Source organism: Chrysemys picta, chromosome 2 (assembly GCF_011386835.1).
Source record: "Chrysemys picta bellii isolate R12L10 chromosome 2, ASM1138683v2, whole genome shotgun sequence".
Classification (NCBI taxonomy): domain Eukaryota; kingdom Metazoa; phylum Chordata; order Testudines; family Emydidae; genus Chrysemys; species Chrysemys picta.
The window spans coordinates 259,379,860-259,402,112 of record NC_088792.1 but is presented as its reverse complement, the minus strand read 5'-3'; the positions used below and the strand labels follow the sequence as shown (position 1 = coordinate 259,402,112).

The 22,253-nt window shown below is 39.3% G+C and overlaps 1 protein-coding gene across 1 annotated transcript in view; it reads left to right on the top strand.

Moving 5' to 3' along the window:
• Nucleotides 1–22,253, top strand: part of NUDCD1 (NudC domain containing 1) — a 119,099-nt gene that overhangs the window by 61,785 nt on the left and 35,061 nt on the right. The window contains exons 5-7 of the mRNA XM_005287275.5: nucleotides 7,853–8,038; nucleotides 11,369–11,573; nucleotides 21,424–21,568. Of these exons, the coding sequence (XP_005287332.1) occupies nucleotides 7,853–8,038; nucleotides 11,369–11,573; nucleotides 21,424–21,568 (536 nt within the window). The remainder of the gene's footprint in view (nucleotides 1–7,852; nucleotides 8,039–11,368; nucleotides 11,574–21,423; nucleotides 21,569–22,253) is intronic.

Genomic DNA, 22,253 nt, shown 5'->3' with positions numbered 1-22,253 from the left:
AAACTTTCTGGCCTGAGGGCCGCATCTGGGTATGGAAATTCATGGCGGGCCATGAATGCTCATGAGATTGGGGGTTGGGATGCGGGAGGTAGTGAGGTCTCTGGCTGGAGGTGCGGAGACTTGGGTGGGGCTGGGGATGAGGGGTTTGGGATGCAGGAGGGTGGTCCAGGCTGGGACCGAGGGGTTCGGAGGGAGGGAGGGGGATCCAGGGCTGGGGCAAGGGGGTTGGCGCATGGGAGGGGTGGGGGGGAGGGGTGCAGGTTCCAGGAGGCGCTTACCTCAAGCATCTCTCGGAAGCAGCGGCATGTCCCCCCTCTGGCTTCTACATGGAGGTGCAGCGCCAGCGGTCAGTGGAAGCTGCAGAGCCGGCACTTGGGGCAGCATGCGGAGCCCCCTAGCTGGAGCCAGAGGGGGGACATGCCACTACTTCCGGGAGCCACGTGGAGCCACGGCACGAACAGAGCGGGGCAAGCCTCCGACCCCGCTCCCCGGCTGGAGCTTGAGGGTCAGATTAAAAGGTCTGACAGGTCGCCGTAGTTTGCCCACCTTTGGTTTAGAGGGAACACTGATCTTCACCCCAGTATTCTATGCTGCTTTCATATGTGGATTTTCTTTCCATTAATAAGTTTGGTGTATGTAAAAAGAGCAAAATATTAGAACTGAAGTCAACTATGGAAATCCAAAATGATAATCTTACTCTAACTTTATGTACACCACTAGAAATATATGGAAAAATATTTTTGCTTAGATAATACTTTATGGAATTGGAATAATTCATTTTACCAGGAAATAACATAGTTGTTATAATAAAATAATTTGTGCCTCTCTTCTTACCCTCAATTAAAGTTTACAGAGTAGATAACCTTGAAGAAAAGGTTCTGCAAGAGGGCTGTAGATTAAAGGCAGTTGAAAATATCCAATTTTTTTGCTGAAAATGTTTTCTTTCTCTTTTTTCCAAGTTATTCATAAAAAATGCATGAAAATGTTATGGTGAAGTTTGAAGAAAATTAATCAGTTTCCAAAAACCAAACCTTTTTGGTTTGGTCTTGTCAGAAAACCAGAACATTGTCAAATGAATTTTTTCTGTATTAAAATTAATTATTTTTTTACAAAAAGCCATTTTCCACAATGTTGACCAGCTCTACTGTAGATGATACATGGACTATATTTCTCAAATAGGTTTTGCTTCTCTTTCAAAGAGCCATTTATATTATTTACTTTAATGTAGCTGAGTAACACAAAGTATAATTGTTAATTTTCTGTGTAACAAGGTTTTTATCAATTAAAAGACAAAACAGCAAGAAGTAGTGATCAGTCCTTTCGACTTTGAAGTTAGGCAACATACACTTCTTCAATAACTTAGCACTTGTATAATGCCTTATGTCTTCAAAGTGCTTTACACACATTAATTTTAAGAACCCGATACAAGAAATTTTAATGTTAGTCATCACATTATTTAAATGAAAAATGTTCAATGTCACTAGCTGGTTTATAATTGAAAGTTTACATTCAATAGTTGAATGTTTACACACTTATGGCTGTAGCCTTTACTCAGTTCATTCCATCAATAGGCATTCTTCATGGGGATATGGCTCTTATTGTTTGTACTGTACACACTTATGAATCCAGTACCTGTCAAAATGCTCAGTACCATTGTGTGCTTCTGAGCTGTGGGAATCCATGGCCCAGTTGTTGTTCCCTCATTTTTCTATAAAATGAAAAGCCCAGCAGCAGCTTGGACTCTGAACTCCTGGGATGTTAAATGAATGTCTCATTGGTTTGGTGAATATTTCTGCACGCCTTTATGAATCTGAAGTTTACAAGAATGACAGATTGCCCTGCCACCTTAAGAGATTACATTTATGTGAAATCTTAGGGTTTTGATAAGGGAAAGCTTGCACTGGAAAAGGAAATCTTGATAAGTTTCCTTTGGTGAATAAATTTGAGTGATAAAGTAGCTGAAATTGAGACTGATGTAGATAATTTGCAACTCACTGAAAAATGTATCTTGCGTTATTTGTTTCATTGCTGTATAATGTGATGCTGTTGATTGAAGACTCTGGTTACCGGAAATCCTTCCCATCCTTGAACATTAATGATAAACTGGCAACAATTTCTAACTACAATCAATACAAAAATAACTATGAAGTTTTAAAAAGCAAACTTAAATTGTAAAGAAATAACAGTATTTCTCTTTTTAAAAAAAAAAATTATAATTCAAAGTGATGGATGCCTGACTTGTAGATTAAAATAAATAAATACATCCATCTGAAGTTGAATTGAGGCAATACAAAAGCCTAAAGTAATTTTTTGATAGATGGGGGATCATGATACTTCCTTTTTATTGCCACCTTTGAAGAAAATTCTGTATCATAGAAATATATGGATGAAAATATGAAAAATTTCAAGAGTGAAAGTTCGGAAGTCCTCCTTCAGAGATGGTTTTGGTTGAACAATGTCATGCTCACTTGAAAACTGTGTGCAGACCATCTGCAGTAGAAAACTTAATTTAGTTGTGAGGTATGCCCTTCAGGACAGACATGCTGCCCTTGTGCACACTGCTCAGATGATGCATGTTCTTTGTCCAACCCTTTTCTTTTGATCTGGGTGTTCCCACCTGTTGATCGTCCCTCTTGGCCTCTTTTTCATTCTGCCTGAATTCCACTAGTTGGGATGTTTTATTTTTACATGTGTGATCTAATGTTCTAAGATTCTGGGAAAACTAGGAATTTGTGGTCAGTGTGCTATATCCTCAAGCTACTCCCTGGCTGACCTGTGATCCACAGGTATCTCTAGTTCCCCTGACATCCTGGGTAAATACAATTGAGACCAATAACTGATCCCCCTTGTCCTGGTGGGAAACAGGTTGCTAGCTGCTCCTAGCAGAGGTGGATTAAGCTTTTGTTGAGTTCTGAGCCAGAGCAAAGTGGGGGCCCCTCCCCACTCCTTCTGCATGCAGTTTTCCCTCCCCCTCCCATCCCGCCCTCCTGCTGGGGATAGGGGTCGGGGCGCAGGGGCTTCCCCCGCTCCCCAACAGGAGCTCCGGGCAGGTGGAGCAGGTCGGGGTGCGGGAAAGCCCTTTTCCAGGGCCCCCCAATTGGCCAGGGTTCCTGGGCATGGGCCCCGTTGGCCCAGTGACTAATCCGCCACTGGCTCCTGGCTGAGTTCAGATGCACCTGTACAGAGCTTATAAATTCTGTACTGCTCTACTGGCTCTGTTAACTATGCACTTCTTTGAGTGCTGTTGTTGCACTCAAGAATTATGCATGCTTCATAGAGATTAGGAAATACAGGTAGATGTTCGTTAACTTGGCCATATTACATACACTTTCCTTGTGCAACATTGTCACACTTACGTTTTTCTTACATTTTTGCATTTCCTGAATGTGTATTGCACTAGCTTAGCATTGTTCCTTTAACATTTCATTAAGAATAATTTTGATATATTCTAATTATAAAGTTCAATGATGGAAAAAGGTGTGATTAAGCATTTGAAAACTAAATTACAATCTTCAGCATGCAGCAAAATTTAATAAGAAAAATTATAATCTTTCAACCAATCTTTTTATAGTAAGCAATTAAATTCTCTAAACCTAGAACAAATATTATAGTACTGTCCTTTTTAGAAGGAAGTATAAAACTTGATCAGTGGCAAAACTTTAAGGTTTTAAATCAGGAGCAACTGCTATTTAATCACATTTTTGTCAGTATACATATTTCTTTTCCCTTAAATATCATAGGAAACTTTTCTTTTTCTTATTAATTATACTGCTCATATCTGGGGTTGTCCACATTTGAAAATGTATTCATATCACTACTTTGATAGACTGGATGAAATTAAGATATAAATCTAGATCTCACACACACTGAAGTGTCTAGACATAGTTACTGTTTGGTGTGTAAATTTTTTCTTGTGTGAAAATTTCTATATTTGTTACCCGTTAGAGGGAAAAGTGTGTTTCTACCCTTTCATAAGGAATGTTGATTCATAATCACTAAATCTGTATAAATCAGAGGATGTGAAGCCTAATAGAAACCAAAACAAAAAGTGAGGAAATGCCAAGTTTAGACTGTGAACTCTGTTTTAACTAGTTTCCAGGTATCTAATGTATCTGGTATCTGAGTCAAAATATGTCTGTAGTGCTTCTCTGTGTATCAGATGTGTCCCAGTAGAGAGAGAATTTGTCAGAGCTCTGACTGCCTTATGTGCAAATGAACTATGTGTGCGTGTGTGGTTTTTTTTGTTTTTTGCTTTTGTTTTTAACACTAGTAAATATCACTTGTTTATGGTCCAATTGCTTGATAGGTTTTTTTATATTTTGTTAGACCTCTGAAACATCTTTTGGTAACCAGATGACAGCATGTTTAAGTAGATAACCACAATACATGCTTTATAATCTATATAATAAAATTCTAGGATTGTCACTCAGAAGCCTAGAATGTACTTTGAATCAATGTGATGTGATGGAAGCATGGTTGAGAGCTATCACCAGGTTGAATCATCACTGCATTTTAAAGTCTATTACTATATAATTTTTAAATTCTCAGCCATTTGGGCTTTATGAATTACACCCATGTAGTATACAGCTACAGTAAGGCATGTTCCTAGGCCACGCCAAGAGTTTTAACCATTGTGATGTCAACGTTAACTCAATCAATCCCCACTCTTACTCTACAGCAGTGGTTCTCAAACTGTGGGTTGGGACCCCTAATTGAATCACAACCCCATTTTAATAGGGTTGCCAAGGCTGGCGTGAGACTTGCTGGGACCCGGGGCCAAAGCCCAAGCCCCACTGAGTGGCAGGGCTCAGGTTACAAGTCTCCTGCCTGGGGCTGAAGCCCTTGGGCTTTGTCCCACCTCTGCAGGCTTTGGCTTTGTCCCCCCCTCCCCACTCTGGCAGGACGGCAGAGCTCGGGCGGACTGAGATTTCAGTGTCCCCCCTCCTGGGGTTATGTAGTAATTTTTGTTGTCAGAAGGGGGTCACAATGCAATGAAGTTTGAGAACCCCTGCTCTACAGCTAACAATTTCATGAGCTGTATGAGGGAGACTGCACTGATGTTAGATTATTTGCCTTAACTGCCATATTCAGCACCCAACTATCACTCACACCAATCAACACATCATCTGGCACAATCTACCCAGCATACACAATAACCCCAAACAGCACTCTGAAGCCTAGAATATCTGAGGCTTTGTCTACCCTTGGTACACTAGAACTGCCGAGCAGCTGCACTACCTATGCCAATAGGCGAGGTTCTCTTGTCAGCGAAGGTAATCCACCTCCCCGAGAGGTACTAGTTTAGGTCAATGGAAGAATTCTTCCGTCAACCTAGGGCTGTCTACCCCAGGCATTAGGTCAGCTTAGTTACATAACTCGGGGGTATGGATTTTTCACACCCCTTAATAATATAGTTGGGTTGTCTAGCTTTTTAGTGTAGACCCAGCCTATGTCAGTGTGACGTGATAAAAACAGCTGCAAGCATGGCTGAGAACTCTTTTTGTTTAGAATATCATGAGGTTCAATCATCACTGGGATTCGTGGTCTGTTACAGTCCAGTTATTAAGTTCAGTCATTTTTGGGTTTTTTTACATATGGCTTTACAGGTTAAACCTGTGTGACAGCGTAGGCTTTCATCTACTAGTTTTTAAAGCTAACTAATTACAGTAGCACATCTTGGGAATGAAGATTGTTCATAATGTCTGAAATGTTCGTAACTCTTAACAAAACGTTATACTTGTTCTTTCAGAAGTTTACAACTGAACATGGTACTTTATAATTTTGAAACTTTTCTATGCAGAAGAAAAATGCTGATTTTAACCCGCTTAATTTAAATGAAACAAGCACAGACAGTTTCCTTACCTTGTCAAATATTTTTAATCTTTCCTTTTTTTTAGTAGTTTACATTTAACACAGTACTGTACTGTATTTGCCCTTTCTTTTTTTTTTTTTTTGGTCTCTGCTGCTGCCTATTTGCGTACTTCTGGTTCCAAATGAGTTTGTAACTCTGGTGTTTGTAACTATGAGGAACACAGATGAATTCTGATCAATCTTTAGTGGAAGGCAAGCAAGACATTTACTTCAGTAAGAATGCAAGATATGATCATGTGTACAAACAAATCTCAAAAAAGCTTGGGATATCCTCTGTACCACATATCAGTACAGAGATCGAGTCATGTGGCTTAAAACCAACTATTGCAAGTTTAGGGATAGTAACAGCATCTCTGAGAACTTGCTTTTAAACTGAAATATAGACCTATCTATATTGACTCTTACTGAATTGTGCCACCTATTGTACGGTGTTACTTCCTTTAATAGTATCTTAATTTTCCTTGGACGTAAGAACAGCAATAGTGGGTCAGACCAAAGGTTCATTATAATCAAGTAGTGACCACGCCTGAACTTATCTAGCTTGTGTGTCATTATGTATTCTAATACAGTTTTCATATGTATAAAGATCTGTCTAACCTTTATATTGAGACACTGCCTTGGCATACAAAGTTTGGCAGACCTGAAATATTTGCCCATATTGGTGTATTTGCTGTTCTTAAAAACAGACCATACCACTACATTTTGAGAAATAATAATGTGTCCTTGTATAACACATCTCTACTTCCAGTGACTTCTAAGTTAGTCAGGTAATAAACTATTGTACTTGTAAGTAGGCTAATATGAAAGGAAATAGAAGTTAAATATGGAGTATCGAAAACAAATAGAAATAAATGATCTATAGAGAATTTGAACAAAGTCTAAAATACTTAGCTAGCTTCTCTGACATCAATGGTTGTTCAAAAGTGATTAGTTACGATTGAGCTGAGTGAATTTAGATGTTGAGGCAGAGAGGGAAGCATGTTATGCTTCTGTTTGTCTCAATGTATATTGTTGGAAGCACAGCATGGGATGGATTGCTAGCTGTACATTTTGTACAAATGCTGGACAAGATAAGCATTTTGCACTAAGAAGGGCCAGTTAGCATTAACCAGGATTTGTGTGGAATCTGTAAAAGGCATTATCAGTTAAATACCTGGCCATGCATATATAATTTTCTGCAAATTATTATTGAAAATGGTATTCTGCTCTGTATTTCTCATGGAAGACAACTGAATTTATGACCAAACACCATTAAAAATTAAAATTTCCTTAAATTTGACAAAAACAAGAAAGCAGAAGCCCATTTCTAAAAGCTAAAAAACAGAACTTTCCAATAGCAAGGCCGAATTCCATGTAGTAGTGGAGAAAACAAGAATTATGCTGCATTATTAAGAATGAGTAAGCAGTGGGCATGCTGTGATTACTGCTCATTATAGCAAATTAGATTCACTGTTACTTGTTCTCCCTCATTCCATTGTTCATCCCCACCTTCTGGTTCATCATATGTTAAGATTGTAAATTGCATGGGGCAGGGACTGTCTTTCTTGTGGTGGTAGTACAGTGTCTAGCACACTTGGGCTCTAATTCCTGCTTGGAACTCTAGGTGATACAGAAGTACAAATGATAAATAATTACCATACTGGAAGAAACTAATGGCCCATCTAGTCCTTTATTTATCATGTCTCCAATAGTGGCTAATGTGGGAGACTAGAAAAATAGGTGGGAAAACCTACAGTGTACCTGATTACAGGGCTTTAATTTCAATCCTGATTAATTTCAGTCTCCTATGGCTGCTGGATATAGGTTTGTGTAGCAGATCTCTGGTATCGAGGACAGAGATGAACTGCTGTTTCAGGGCTGCAATATTATGAATTGACTGTGGCTATATATTATTTTTAGGTACAATCCATTTGTCACATTTATAATTGAATTTTTTCCTCCTAGAAAATATTACTTTTCTGTTTTTGTATTCCTTTTACAGATAATCAAAGATATGAGATCTTCAAGCGCAGAGTTCTCCAAGGAAAGTCAGTCCCTCATTATGCAGCTATAGAGCCAGATGGGGATGGTCTAATGATTGTCTCCTACAAACCCTTCAAATTTATGCAGGATGAGGAAAATCAGCTTGAAAAAAAGGAAGATGGGAAAATAGCAGATAAAAAGAAAGGTAATATTTGTTCTGGTCATGTTTTCCTAGACTTCTGTAACGAAACCATCCTTTATTGTAACAAAATAATAACGCTAGATGATTTAATGAATTTCCATATGTCACTACAATATTTTTTTTCCACTGTCTTAAATTTCATTGTAAATGTTTACTTCCTGGACAAAGAGATTTAGATATTTATATTATTTTATGTATGTAATTTCTCTTTGTGTATGGTGTTTGCCTTTCTTAATTGTAGAAGATGCCTTGCAACTAGAGATGAGACAAGTTTTGCTCTGCAGAAGACACACAAAATTCATGCTTTCATTGCCTTTGCATGAAAAATGAGTATTAAACATGTAGAAATAGAGATAGTAATTGAGCTGTAAGTATCTGTGGAAAGGGGACATTCATTGAATTCTAACTTCATCATGCGCTGATCAGTGGTGTGAAGGGCAACCACTAGCTCAGCAGGAAGACAAAATCCTCCAAATGTTTTCATCATCAACATGCCGAGTGATTGTACCAGTTAGCACAGAGGGCCTCTCTTAAAAAAAATAATGTTCTCTCTACAGGTAGTCATATTGGTTTGCCTATTGGGTGTATCCTAATCAGGATCATTGGTGGGCTATTTTATGGAAAACACTGTTGGTGGATTATTTTCACATAAAATCATTTGCTGTGGTTCACTGATGTGTATTTCAAACCTTCCACAAAGCTGTAGCTAAAAGAAGCCAGAAATATGCACAGGCTAATTCTATTAGAAAGGTGTGTGGTATTTTTGTTTTTGTAGGATCGTAGGCCTGGAAGGGACCTCAATCAGTCATCTAGTCCAGGCCTCTGCACTCATGGCAGGACTAAGTATTATCTATCCTGACAGGTGTTTGTCTAACCTGCTCTTAAAAATATCCAAATGATGGAGATTCCACAACCTCCCTAGGCAATGTATTCCAGTGATTAACTACCCTGACTGTTAGGATGTTTTTCCTAATGTCCAACCTAAACCGCCCTTGCTGCAGTTTAAGCCCATTGCTTCTTGGCCTATCCTCTGAGGTTAAGGAGAACAATTTTTCTCCCTCCTCCTTATAACAAGCTTTTATGTACTTGAAAACAGTTATCAGTTCCCCCCTTATTCTTCTCTTCTCCAGACTAAACAAACTCATTTTTTTCAATATTCCCTCATAGGTCATGTTTTCTAGACTGTTAATCGTTTTTGTTGCTCTTCTCTGGACTTTCTCCAGTTTGTCCACAGCTTTCCTGAAATGTGGCACCCAGAACAAGACACAGTACTTCAGTTGAGGCCTAATCAGCGTGGAGTAGATCGGAAGAATTACTTCTCGTGTCTTGCTTACAACGGTCCTGCTAATGAATCCCAGAATGATGTTTGCTTTTTTTGTTGCAGTGTTACACTGTTGACTCATATTTTGCTTGTGATCCACTATGACCCCCCAGATCCCTTTCCACAGTACTCCATCCTAGACAGTCATTTCCCATTTTGTATGTGTGCAACTGATTGATCCTTCCTAAGTGAGTACTTTGCATTTGTCCTTATTGAATTTAATTCTGTTTACTTCAGACCATTTCTTCAGTTTGTCCAGATCATTTTGAATTTTAATCCTATTCTCCAAAGTATTTGCAATCCCTCCCATCTTAGTATCATCTGTAAACTTTTATAAGTGTACTCTCTATGCCATCATCTAAATCACTGATGAAGATATTGAAGAGAACCGGACCCAGAACTAATCTCTGTGGGACACCACTTGATGTGCCCTTTCAGCTTAACTATGAACCAGTGATGATTATTCTCTGGGAATGGTTTTCTAACGAGTTATGTACCGCCCTAGTTGCTCCATCTAGGTTGTATTTCCCTATTTTATTTATAAGGAGGGCAGGCGAGACAGTATCAAAAGCCTTTCTGAAATCAAGATATACCACATCTACTGCTTCCCCCCATCCACAAAGGTTGTTACCCTGTCTAAGAAAGCTATCAATTTGGTTTGACACTATTTGTTCTTGACAAATCCATGCTGACTGAAAGGTCACAAATAACCACCCAAAGGTTATCTAAATGGGTGTTGGACTGTATTAGCCTTTGCTGTACAATAGCTTGCCTGGACCCTCTGCGCAGATTAGCGTCCATTCCACCAGAGCTCAAGAAGCCTCTTCTGCTTCTCTAATGGACTTTCCAATCGTCGAGATTTGTAAAGCAGCTACCTGGAGTTCAGTTCACACGTTCACCCATCACTACTCCTTGGTAGAGGGTTCCAGATCTGATGCCCACTTTGGCGGAGCTGTCTTAGTCATGGGCTCACTAGACTCTGAGCACCCACTTCGAGAACATGAGATCTCTTCTTATGAGTCATCTAAAATGGAATCCATATGGACAACCACTCCAAAAACAAAACTGTTATTTACAGTACAGTAACTGGTTTTTGTGATTTGTTGTCATAGAAATGTAGGGATATAACGGACCTCAGGAAGTCAAGTCCAACCCCTGGTGCTGAGGCAGTTCATGTAAAAAGACCATCCCTGACAGGTGTGTGTTAAATCTCTTCTTAAAAACTGCCAATATTGGGGATTCCACAACCTCCTTTGGAAGACTATTTCCAGACGTTAACTACTCCTATAGTTAGATTTTTCCTAATACAGTATCTAAATGGACACATTCATTTCCACAACCCGCCCTCCTTCCTGACTGGATTCTGCAGTTAGGAGGCTGAAGGCTAGTTACAGCTGTCCTGCCCTTTATTCCCTTGGCTACAGTGTGCCAGAGGGCATACTTGGGTGCAGGCATGGCCCCAGTGAACACTAGCATTTAAAAAGATTGAGACCTCACACACATGGGGCACATGTATCAGAAGTGGAATATATGTGGACAACACATCTCAAAGAACCACTGTTACTGTGGATTCATGAAGATAACTCAAAAGGTGCTGAACCTAGATAATGGGATTAATGCTCACTGAGACATAGTGCATTTTGCTTATTTGAATTAATTTGTGTATTGATTTCATAAAGTTATGACTAATTAAAAATGCCATGTTAAAAAAACTACAAGTGCATATTTATATTGTTCAGCTGAGTGTACTCCTGCGTATTTAAATGTGCACATGAGTGTAAGTAACTCTCCATAACTGAGACACAAGTGGACTTTGGTCAAATACCTACTGGTAGCCAGAAAACTGTTCCTCTCTATTTTTTAATAAGTGATCAGAATATCTTTCATATGAAGTTTTCAGAGTAGAAAGTGAATACACACACTTTACCAAATTTCTCTCTCTTCCTCCCTCCCCCCCGATATACTTTGCATTTTGTAACTGACTTTGCATTTATATGTGTTTCCATTTGTAGACCCGGTCTATTATTGGCAACAGACTGAAGATGATTTGACAGTAACAATTCATCTTCCACAAGACATCACTAAAGATGACATACAAGTACAGTTTTCTCCTGATCATATCATTGTAGCATTGAAAAGTCAGCCTCCTTTGGTGGAAGGAAAACTCTGTTCATCTATTGACCATGAAAGCTGCACGTGGATAATTAGAGATAATAGGTATTAATAATCTATATATTGATTTTACTTTTCGTATTAATCTATATTAAGTCAAAGTAGGTTTTATTTTTTAAAAAATCCTGTTTGTTTCTCTCCAATCCAGTCCATGCAACAGGCACCATATAAATTCCATTGAAGTTGATGTCAACTAGTGAAGGATCAGGCCTTTATTCAAAAAGGGCCTGCTCCTGCAAACACTTCTGTAAGTTACTCATGCATGAGTAGTTCAACATGCACAAGTGTCTCATGATTTTCCAGTCATTCTTTGTCTCTGAAATGAAAATGTTTTAAAACTTTCAAAGTGACACATGTAAAACTTTATAAGCAATAAGGTGGTTTGGAAGAAGAGAGGTTTTGAAATAAAAAGCTTATTCAGTCTTCATCCGTATTCACTATATTGGCATCAGAGTCTGCAGAATTTGCACATGCATAGATCAGTTGTGGGTGCAAATTAGGAAGTTAGAGGCATAAGTACTCAAACTGCCACCCAGAATTCATTTCTCCAGATTCAAATAGTATGAGCTCCATATGCATATGCTGAAAGGGAGGCTGGAGCTCCTACCCTCTTAAAAATGTACCCCTTTAAAATTTTTTGGTTATACAGCTTCAAAGACTGAAGTCTTAACTGGCTCAGCTTGTAAGCCAATTTCTTTGTTACAGTTAAAAGGAACAGTGAAACTGCCATGTATACACATTAATGTCAAGGTTTTAAGAATCAGAGGGGTAGCCGTGTTAGTCTGAATCTGTAAAAAGCAACAGAGGGTCCTGTGGCACCTTTGAGACTAACAGAAGTACTGGGAGCATAAGCTTTCGTGGGTAAGAACCTCACTTCTTCAGATGCAAGACTGAAGAAGTGCATCTGAAGAAATGAGGTTCTTACCCACGAAAGCTTATGCTCCCAGTACTTCTGTTAGTCTCAAAGGTGCCACAGGACCCTCTGTTGCTTTTTAAAGGTTTTAAGAGCTCCTTATGAATTTTTGTTGAACTAAATTACTGTGCTTTCACAGCAACCACTATTCAAAATGGTTTAATTTGATGTATTTAGATAGGTGTACAATGGAGGGCTACTTATGGGATGGAAAATTCTTCAACATTTTCTTTCTGGAGCAAAGATTTGTGACATCTTAGTGGGAAATGCTCTCTGGTAGCCTCTTAGTTTGGAAAGAGGCTGTTCAATCAGACAGCTAAAGAAAGACAAATCTGGGAGCCAAATGGTTATGCCACCTGCAGGAAACTTGGCAAAAATATTCAAACCTTTTTTCAACCTTCTTAATATTCATATCTTCATAGACATTAAGGCCAAAAGGGACCATTATGATTATCTAGTCTGACCTTAAATGAGGAGTTGAATTAATGTATATCTTCAAAAATAATTTGTTTTTACAATTGACAATGGTGCAGCTGCTGCTTTTCTAAATAATTGACCTTTGGTGATTGAATTTACCACCTTGTTCTGCCCTGTTGACCTTTCCAGTATTTTGTGTCGCAGTGTTTTTATTGTTTTTAACGTATCATTAAGAGCATAATATGCATGGAAATTAATTTTGTTTAAATACTTAATGCAGTATAATTTTATATCAAACTGCAGTGTATGTCAGGGAATTGTTGACACAAATATTAATTTTAAAACTTTTTCAAGAAGAGAGAGCAAATCAATAGGGACGGCCAAATAACTAGCGTGGTTCGCTTTAGGTTTTGTTCTATGAGCAAAAGTGGGCAGCCAAGAACATCTGTAGTGTTCTTCTGAAAGCCACGGAGTCAAGTGCAGCTCATGCTGATTCAATGTCAAACATCAGATGAGATCAGAATCTGGTCTTCTGTATTCACAGTCTAATATTCTGACACCAGAGCTTCATTTTTTTAAATTTTTTTTCAATAAGAGACCATTTATTATTGGGTAGGTGACTGTACTGCATATGTTTGGCAGCCTGAGAAGCAGATAGATAGTTCTCAGCATCCAGTTAGCTGAAAAAATTGCTTCCAATCTGAATCTGTTTTTATATCGAGGCGTGGATTCTGTTCCAACTGGGTATGAAGTTATTTCCCTTATTGTTCAAAACATGGTCCTTTTCCTTCCAAGGGCAATTTTGAAAATGAAGAGTTCTTCGAGTAGGTACAGCCATGTATTCCACTTGCCCAGTGCACTGGAGCCAAAAAATTTTGCCTAGCAGTACCCATAGACGGCCAGCACTCATACCTAGTGGCCACAGCCCCTTCCTTGGCTATGTGAGACGGCACTGTTCGACTGCCCCTTCCGACCCCCCCGTTCCTTCTTACTGCCTATCGCTGGAGTGGGACCTCGGTGTGGTTCTAACCTCACAACTTCTCTACTTCTTAGTGACTTTTCTAGTTGTACACAGCTAATTAGAACTGGGGTTGTCAAACAATTAAAAAAATTAATTGCAATTGATTGTGCAATTAAAATAGTCATGATTAATCACAATTTTAATCGCACTGTTAATAATAGAATACCAATTTATATTATACATATTTTAGGCTGTTTTTCTACATTTTCAAATATTGATTTCCATTATAACACAGAATACAAAGTATGCACTGCTCACTTTATATTTTTTATTACAAATATTTGCACTAAAAAAGACAATTGAAAAATACTGTTTTAATCTCATACAAGTACTGTAGTGCAATCTCTTTATCATCAAAGTGCAACTTACAAAATTTAGAATTATATTTTTAAAAAATGGCACTCAAAACCAAAACAATGTAAAATTTTAAAGCCTACAAGTCCACTCAGTCCTACTTCTTGTTCAGCCAATCGCTGAGACAGACATGTTTTGATTACTTTTATGGGAGATAATCCTGCCCGCTTCTTATTTACAATGTCACCTGAAAGTGAGAACAGGTGTTTGCATGGCTCTGTTGTAGGTGGCATTGCAAGTTGTTTATGTGCCAGATATGCTGAACGTTCGTATGCCCCTTCATGCTTCGTTTTATATGCTCTAAAGCAAAAATAATAATTCTACATTTGTAAGTTGCACTTTCATGATAGAGATTGTACTACAGTACTTGTATGAGATTAAAAGAAGCAGTATTTTCAATGATCTTTTTTACAGTGCTAATATTTGTAATAAAAAATAATATAAAGTGAGCAGTGTACACTTTGTGTTCTGTGTTATAATGGAAATCAATATATTTGAAAATGTAGAAAAACATCCAAAAATATTTATAATAAATTTAAATTGGTATTTTATTGTTGTTTAACAATGCAATTCAAACTGCGATAAATAAAAATATCTAGTTAATTTGTTTTGAATTCATCTTTTGCATTAATTGTGATTAATAGCCCTAATTAGTACCTAAGTATAATGTTAGTTAGATTTAGTATTCATTAGCTTTAGTTGAAGTATTGCCCTGGTGATGCCCTCACCAATGTTTTAACATGTCCGTCGTGTGGAGGAGTAATCCCCACACACGTGCTTGCTGTGCTTAGGTGAAGCCCACGGCAAGGAAAGGTGTTTGATTTGCAAATCATTCACAAAGCGAACTCAGATTACGATGGATCTTTGTCTAAAGCAGCACCTGCTCAAACAGGCCTTACAGTCTGGTTAGCTCGGAGTCCCATGTTGGATCAGAGATCACCCTTCAGTTTTGAGGGAGCTTCCATTTCACATCCTAGAGCTTGCGCCTCTCCGAAAGGTCTGAGGAGTTGCTTCCCATCAAGTGTACCGAGGAAAAGGTCACATAAGACCAATCGTGGCCATTCCTGGTCGCGTGGAGACTTGTCTGCCTCCTCCCGAAGGAGTGTGGACCAGCACGGTGTGAATGCCGGTTTATGGGATGGAGCAGGTCCCGTCTACTGCTCCGCAGTACAATAGAGGGAGGAAAGAGACCCCTTACCTTTGACTCCCTTTCCAGGCCCAAGGTGTCTGAGTCCTATACTGACAAGGGCAATGCCAGTACTGTCTGGTTTTGTGCCAGCGGTGTATCAGGAGGCAATGGACCTGTTCTCCCTTTCTTCCTGAACTTTCCACTGGTCCAGGACCTTGCCAGGACTTCATCCTGTAGGTCATCTTTGCAGCTTGGGGCATTCTGATGATCGATCTGTTTGCCACGAGACACAGCAGGAAATATCATCTGATCTGCTCTCAAGGGGGCCTCATCCCTGGCTCCCTGTCCAAAGCTTTCCATCTCAGCTGGCAGTTGGCTCTCCTGTGGTTCTCCAACTTTCTTGCATTGTCAATTCAGCCTCTCCTTTCCTTGCCATCCTGACCTATTCACACAAAACTTACATCCCATGCTTAGCTTCCTGCATCTCACAGCATGGCTGCTTCATGGCTAAATGAGGAGGAAGAATGGTGTTCAGCATCTGTTCAACAGGTCCTACTCAACAGTAGAAAGCCCTCTACCAGAATGGCTTATTTAGCTAAATGGAAGCTGTTTTTGATGTGGTTGTTGGCCTGTGGATTTCACCCAATGGTGACTTCTATTCAGGACATCTTGGAATACTTGCTGTACCTTCAGTCCTTGGGATTTGCACTTAGCTCATTGAGAGTGCATCTGGCAGTGTTAGTGGCGTTTCATCCCTCAGTCAAGGAATATCAGTCTTCTTCAATACCATGATAGCAAGATTCTTAAAAGGTGTTCTTCATCTTCATTGTCCAGTCTCAGAGCTGGTTCCTCTGTGGGACCTTAACATGTTCCTAACAGCTCTAATGGGACCTCGGTTCAAGCCCCTGCATCTTATTTGTCCCTTTCTGCTTTTGTGTCAGAAGACTGTGTTCCTGATAGTGATAACATCCATAAGAAGTGAGTGCGAGTTGCAGGCTCTACTGGTTGAGCCTTTTTATACACCGTTCTCCAAGGACCAGGTGACTTTATGACCACAAACACAATTTTTGTGTAAAGTGATATCTGTTTTATTTGAAGCAGGCAGTGTATTTACCTGTGTTCTTTCCTGAGCCACATTCATCTCCGGAGGAGCAGTGTCTCTTCTATACGCTAGATGTGAGGCAATGTCTGGCCTTTTATTTGGACAGGACTAAATTGTTTTGTGCTTCGCCTTGCCTGTTTGTGTCGTATGAAGGGGCAAGTGGTCTCTTCACAGATTATCTCTAAATGGTCTCCTTGGGAGCCTAAACAGTTCATAGAAAATTAGGGTTGGAAGAAACCTCAGGAGGTCAGCTAGTCCAACCCCCTGCTCAAAGCAGGACCAACCCCAATTAAATCATCCCAGCCAGAGCTTTGTCAAGCCTAGCCTTAAAAACCTCTTAAGGATGAAGATTCCACCATCTCCCTAGGTAACCCATTCCAGTGCTTCACCACCCTCATAGTGAATTAGTTTTTCTAATATCCAACCTAGACTCCCCCACTGCAACTTGAGACCATTGCTCCTTGTTGTGTCATCTGCCACCACTGGAACACCCTTCAGGTAGTTGAAGGCTGCTATCAAATCTCCCCTCACTTATTTCTTCTGCAGACTAATTCAGCCCAGTTCCTTGAGCTTCTCCTCATAAATCATGTGCCCCAGCCCCCTAATTATTTTCGTTACCCTCTGCTGGACTTTCTCTCCAATTTGTCCACATCCTTTCTGTAGTGGGGTGCCCAAAACTAGACGCAGTACTCCAGCTGTGGCTTCACCAATCCCGAATAGAGGGGAATAATCACTTCCCTTGATCTGCTGGCAGTGCTCCTATTAATGCAGCCCAATATGTCATTAGCCTTGTTGGCAACAAGGGCACACTAACTCATATCCAGCTTCTTGTCCACTGTAATCCCCCAGGTCCTTTTCTGCAGAACTGCTGTTTAGCCAGTCAGTCCACAGCCTGTAGCAGTGCATGTGATTCTTCCATCCTAAGTACAGGACTCTGCACTTGTCCTTGCTGAACCTCATCAGATTTCTCTTGGCCCAATCCTCCAATTTGTCTAGGTCGCTCTGGACCCTATCTCTACCCTCCAGCATATCTACCTCTCCCCCAGCTTAGTGTCATCCGCGAACTTGCTGAGGGTGCAATCCATCCCCTCATCCATATCATTAATGAAGATGTTGAACAAAATCTGCCCCAGGACCGACCCTTGGGGCACTCCGTTTGATACCAGCTGCCAACTAGATATCGAGCCATTGATCACTACTCATTGAGCCTGACAATCTAGCCAGCTTTCTATCCACCTTATAGTCCATTCATCCAATCCATACTTCTTTAACTTGCTGGCAAGAATACTGTGGGAGACCGTATCAAAAGCTTTGCTAAAGTTGAGGCTAGCTAGTATGTATTTGGGTCTTTGTGGTTTTTTTTTTTTTTTTTTTTTTTTTTTTTTTTTTGAAAAAAAACACCCTTATCAAAAACCAAGCCCAACATCTGAAACCTCCTCACAGTTCCAGAACTTTGAAAAAGTTCAGATATGGATTTGAACTTTGTGACTTTGGGGCCTTTTTCCCCCCAAGAACACGCAACTTTATTTGAATATTTTAAGATTTTTTTTTCATCATATTAGGATTCAACATTTTATTAACGAGGCAGATATTGTAAAACACTATCTTACTGTGAACTGGAATTATCCAGTTTATCTCATTGGAAAACTTCTTAGAAACTGGTATTCTCAGAATATCTGTGACTTCTAGCAAACCAATCTTTTTTCATGAACCAAGTACAGCAGATACAATATGTTAACTCAGGGTAGTTTTTATTGCTACCTTCACTGTGTGAGAGCTATTGTGATTACATGTTCAGGGTGGCAGCTGGACCCTAATGCAAATTGCATAGGAGTTTAATAGGAATGAGCCTACACCAATGTTTTTAATTATGTTTGTCGTAGTATTGAATTTCTATTTTAATACAGAGGCAGAGTTAGTAGTAGTGAATTACAGAGTGAAAAATAAACAATTAGGTATCAACAGCATCCTGTTTTGAGAAAAATAATATATGGCTTATTGGTTTGCGCCTCCATTGTGAAGTGTAAATCTTGAGCAATTACCTATTTAGAAAAACAAAACAAAACAAGACACCTTCCCTTACATACACATATGCCCAACACCCTGAAATTCTCTCAAGAGTTATTCTAGGCTTACTAGATCAAACTGAGAAGTTAAATAATTGGTGATATAAATTAGATGTAGGGCTGTCAAATGATTTAAAAAAAATAATCCTGATTAATCACAGTTTTAATCGCTCGGTTACACAATAATAAAATACCATTTATTTAAATATTTTGGATGTTTTTCTACATTTTCAAATATTTTGATTTCTATTACAACACAGAATACAAAGTGTACAGTGCTCATTTTATTTTTTTATTACAAATATTTGTCAAGCCGGGCCTTAAAAACCTCTAAGGAAGGAGATTCCACCACCTCCCTAGGTAACCCATTCCAGTGCTTCACCAACCTCCTAGGGACAAAGTTTTTCCTAATATCCAACCTAAACCTCCCCCACTGCAACTTGAGACCATTACTCCATGTTCTGTCATCTGCTACCACTGAGAGCAGTCTAGATCCATCCTCTTTGGAACCCCCTTTCAGGTAATTGAAAGCAGCTATCATATCCTCCCTCATTCTTCTCTTCTACAGACTAAATAAGCCCAGTTTCCTCAGCCTCTCCTCGTAAGTCATGTCCCCCAGCCCCCCCCGATCATTTTCGTTGCCCTCCGCTGGACTCTGTCCAATTTGTCCACATCCCTTCTGTAGTGGGGGGACCAAGACTGGACACAATACTCCAAGTGTGGCCTCACCAGTGCTGAATAGAGGGGAGTAATCATTTCCCTTGATCTGCTGGCAATGCTCCTACTAATATAGCCCAATATGCTGTTGGCCTTCTTGGCAACAAGGGCACACTGCTGACCCATATCCAGCTTCTTGTCCACTGTAATCCCCAGGTCCTTTTCTGCAGAACAGCTGCTTAGCCAGTTGGTCCCCAGCCTATAGCGGTGCATGGGATTCTTCCTTCCTAAGTGAAGGACTCTCCACTTGTTCTTGTTGAACCTCATCAGATTTCTTTTGGCCCAATCCTCCAAATTGTCTAAGTCACTCTGGGCCTTATCCCTACCCTCCAGCATATCAACCTCTCCCCCCAGCTTAGTGTCATCTGCGACACATACACTACTTGAATGTGGTTAATTGAAAAATACTGTTTCCTTTGTTTATCACTTTTACAGTGCAAATATTTGTAATAAAAAATAAAGTGAACACTGTACACTTTGTATTCTGTGTTGTAATAGAAATCAATATATTTGACAATGTAGGAAAACATCCAAAAATATTTAATAAATTTCAATTGGTATTCTATTGTTTAACAGTGCGATTAATCATAATTTTAATTTTTTTGAGTTACTCGTGTGAGTTAATTGTGATCGACCATATATATATATATATACACACGCACACATACACACACACGCACACACACACACACACAATTTTAATACCTACTTTAATGACACTAAATTTAAAATGAAAACTCAGGAACAATGAGGATTCACAGAAATAAGTCTTTCTGTATTTAGACTCTTAAAGTCGATTAAGATGTTGATGTAATATACAGACTTCTGTAAGGCATTTGACTTGGTAGTACATGCCAACTTGATTAAAAGACTGGAAAGATATAAAATTAACATGGCACACAAGAAGTGCTTTAAAAGCTGGCTAACTGATAGGTCTCAATGTAATTTTTAAGGGGGAATCATCATTGAGTGGGTGTGTTTCTAGTGAAATCCTGCAGACATCAGTTTTTGGTCCTAGCTATTTAACATTTTTATCAGTGACCTGGAAGAAAACAAAAAATCATTGCTAATTAAGTTCGCCAATGACACAAATTTTGGGGAAGTGGCAAATAATGAAGAGGACAGGTCACTGAGACAGAGGAATAAGGGTTTCTTAAGTTAGGTGAAAATTCACTATGCATTTTAATATGACTATATATAAATATATACATCTAAGAATAAAGAACACAGGCCATACTTACAGGATGGGGGACTCTGTTAGGAAGAAGCGAGGCTCTAAAAGAATTGGGGGAAGTGGTGGAGAATCTGCTCATCATGAGCTCCCAGTACAACACTGGCTGAAGGGGCTAATGGAATTCTGGGAGCTATAAAGAGGGGTTTCTCGAGCAGAGAGGTAATTTTACATGTGTGTTTGGCCCTGTTGTTGACCACTCTGGAATACTGTGTCTAGTTCTGGTGTCCAGAGATATTGATAAATTGGAGAGGGTTCAGAGAAGAGCCACAAGAAAGATTACAGGATTAGAAAACGTGCTTATAGTTGTAGACTCCAGGTGCTCAATCTATTTAACGCCACAAGAGAAAGGTAAGGGGTTACTTGATTGCAGTCTATAAGAACCTACATAGGGAACAAATATTTAATAATTAGCTCATCAATCAAGTCAAGAAAAGGTATAACATAATCCAATGCCTGCAAATTGAAACTAGACAAATTCTGACTGGAAGTAAGGCAGACATTTTTAACAGTGTAATTAATCAGTGGAACAACTTACCCAAGGGTCTTGGTCTTTTCTCCTTCATTAACAATTTTTAAATCAAACTTGGATCTTTTTCTGAAAGATATGATCTAGGAATTATTTTGGAGAAGTTATTCAGGAGATCAGACTAAATGATCACAATGGTCCCTTCTGGCCTTGGAATATGTGAAAAAAACTCTAGATGTATCTATTTTTGTTTTGACTTTCTGATGGATATCATTACTTTGGAGTAACTACAAAAGGCAACTTTTTATTGCAAATTATGTGAATGGCAAAAATTAGGATATAATTTTTGGATTATTAATCCTTTTCCCCCTCTAAAATCCACATTTAGAGGTGGTGATTGTCAGCTTGAGAACGTAGTGATATTATCTGTAATGTTACATATACTCTTACCTTCCAACCCCATATCTATCCTTTAGTTTGGAGATTTCTCTAATTAAGAAGGATGAAGGACCCATGTGGCCAGAGCTTATAGTAGGTGACGCACGAGGAGAATTCATCATGGACTCTTCCCAGTGTTCTGCAGTAGCTGAACGTCTGATTCATCTTACCTCTGAAGAAATGGTAAGAAATTGAAAATAAAAATAACACTTGAAAATCCTCATAGAGATGCTCAAGTTGTACCTTCTTGGGGAGCCAGGCTTTTCCTTCTCTGACATTATGTAGTCAGTCAGGTCATTTAGGATTCTAACTACGAACATTTCTCTTCTGGTCAGTTACAATTATCAAACCATAGTAGCACGAAGTAGCTTTTTAATAATTTTTCATAATTTACACGTACAATATGAGGTTTAAATTGTAATGTAATCCACACACTTACTGAATTCAGCTGACTTAGTGTTTGCTCAACAAAGCACACAAGGATGATTGAGTGTGGTGTGTTGTGTGTTTTGTTTTCCTACTATAATTAGTCGTTGGCTGCATGTGTGTTCTTTCAGTATGCTGTCCCACCTCTGCACAGATAGTGGACACAGTGGATCTCAATCGAACTGCCCAATAAAACCACAGACACATTGCAGTAGCCAAGGCACCTGGCCAGGTTTATAGTCAATGAAGCATGGTCCTAGTGTCCCGGAGACTTTACAGGACCACTAATACATGTATGGCTGTAACAATGGACCAGCTCAGTGAATGGCGGGACTTTCCATCCCTCGCCTCGACTGGACAAAGACAAACCCTCTGTGACCCTTCTTTTCTACACTGATAAAATCAAGTTATGTCTTGTCCCTCTGAGGTGGTTAATTACCTC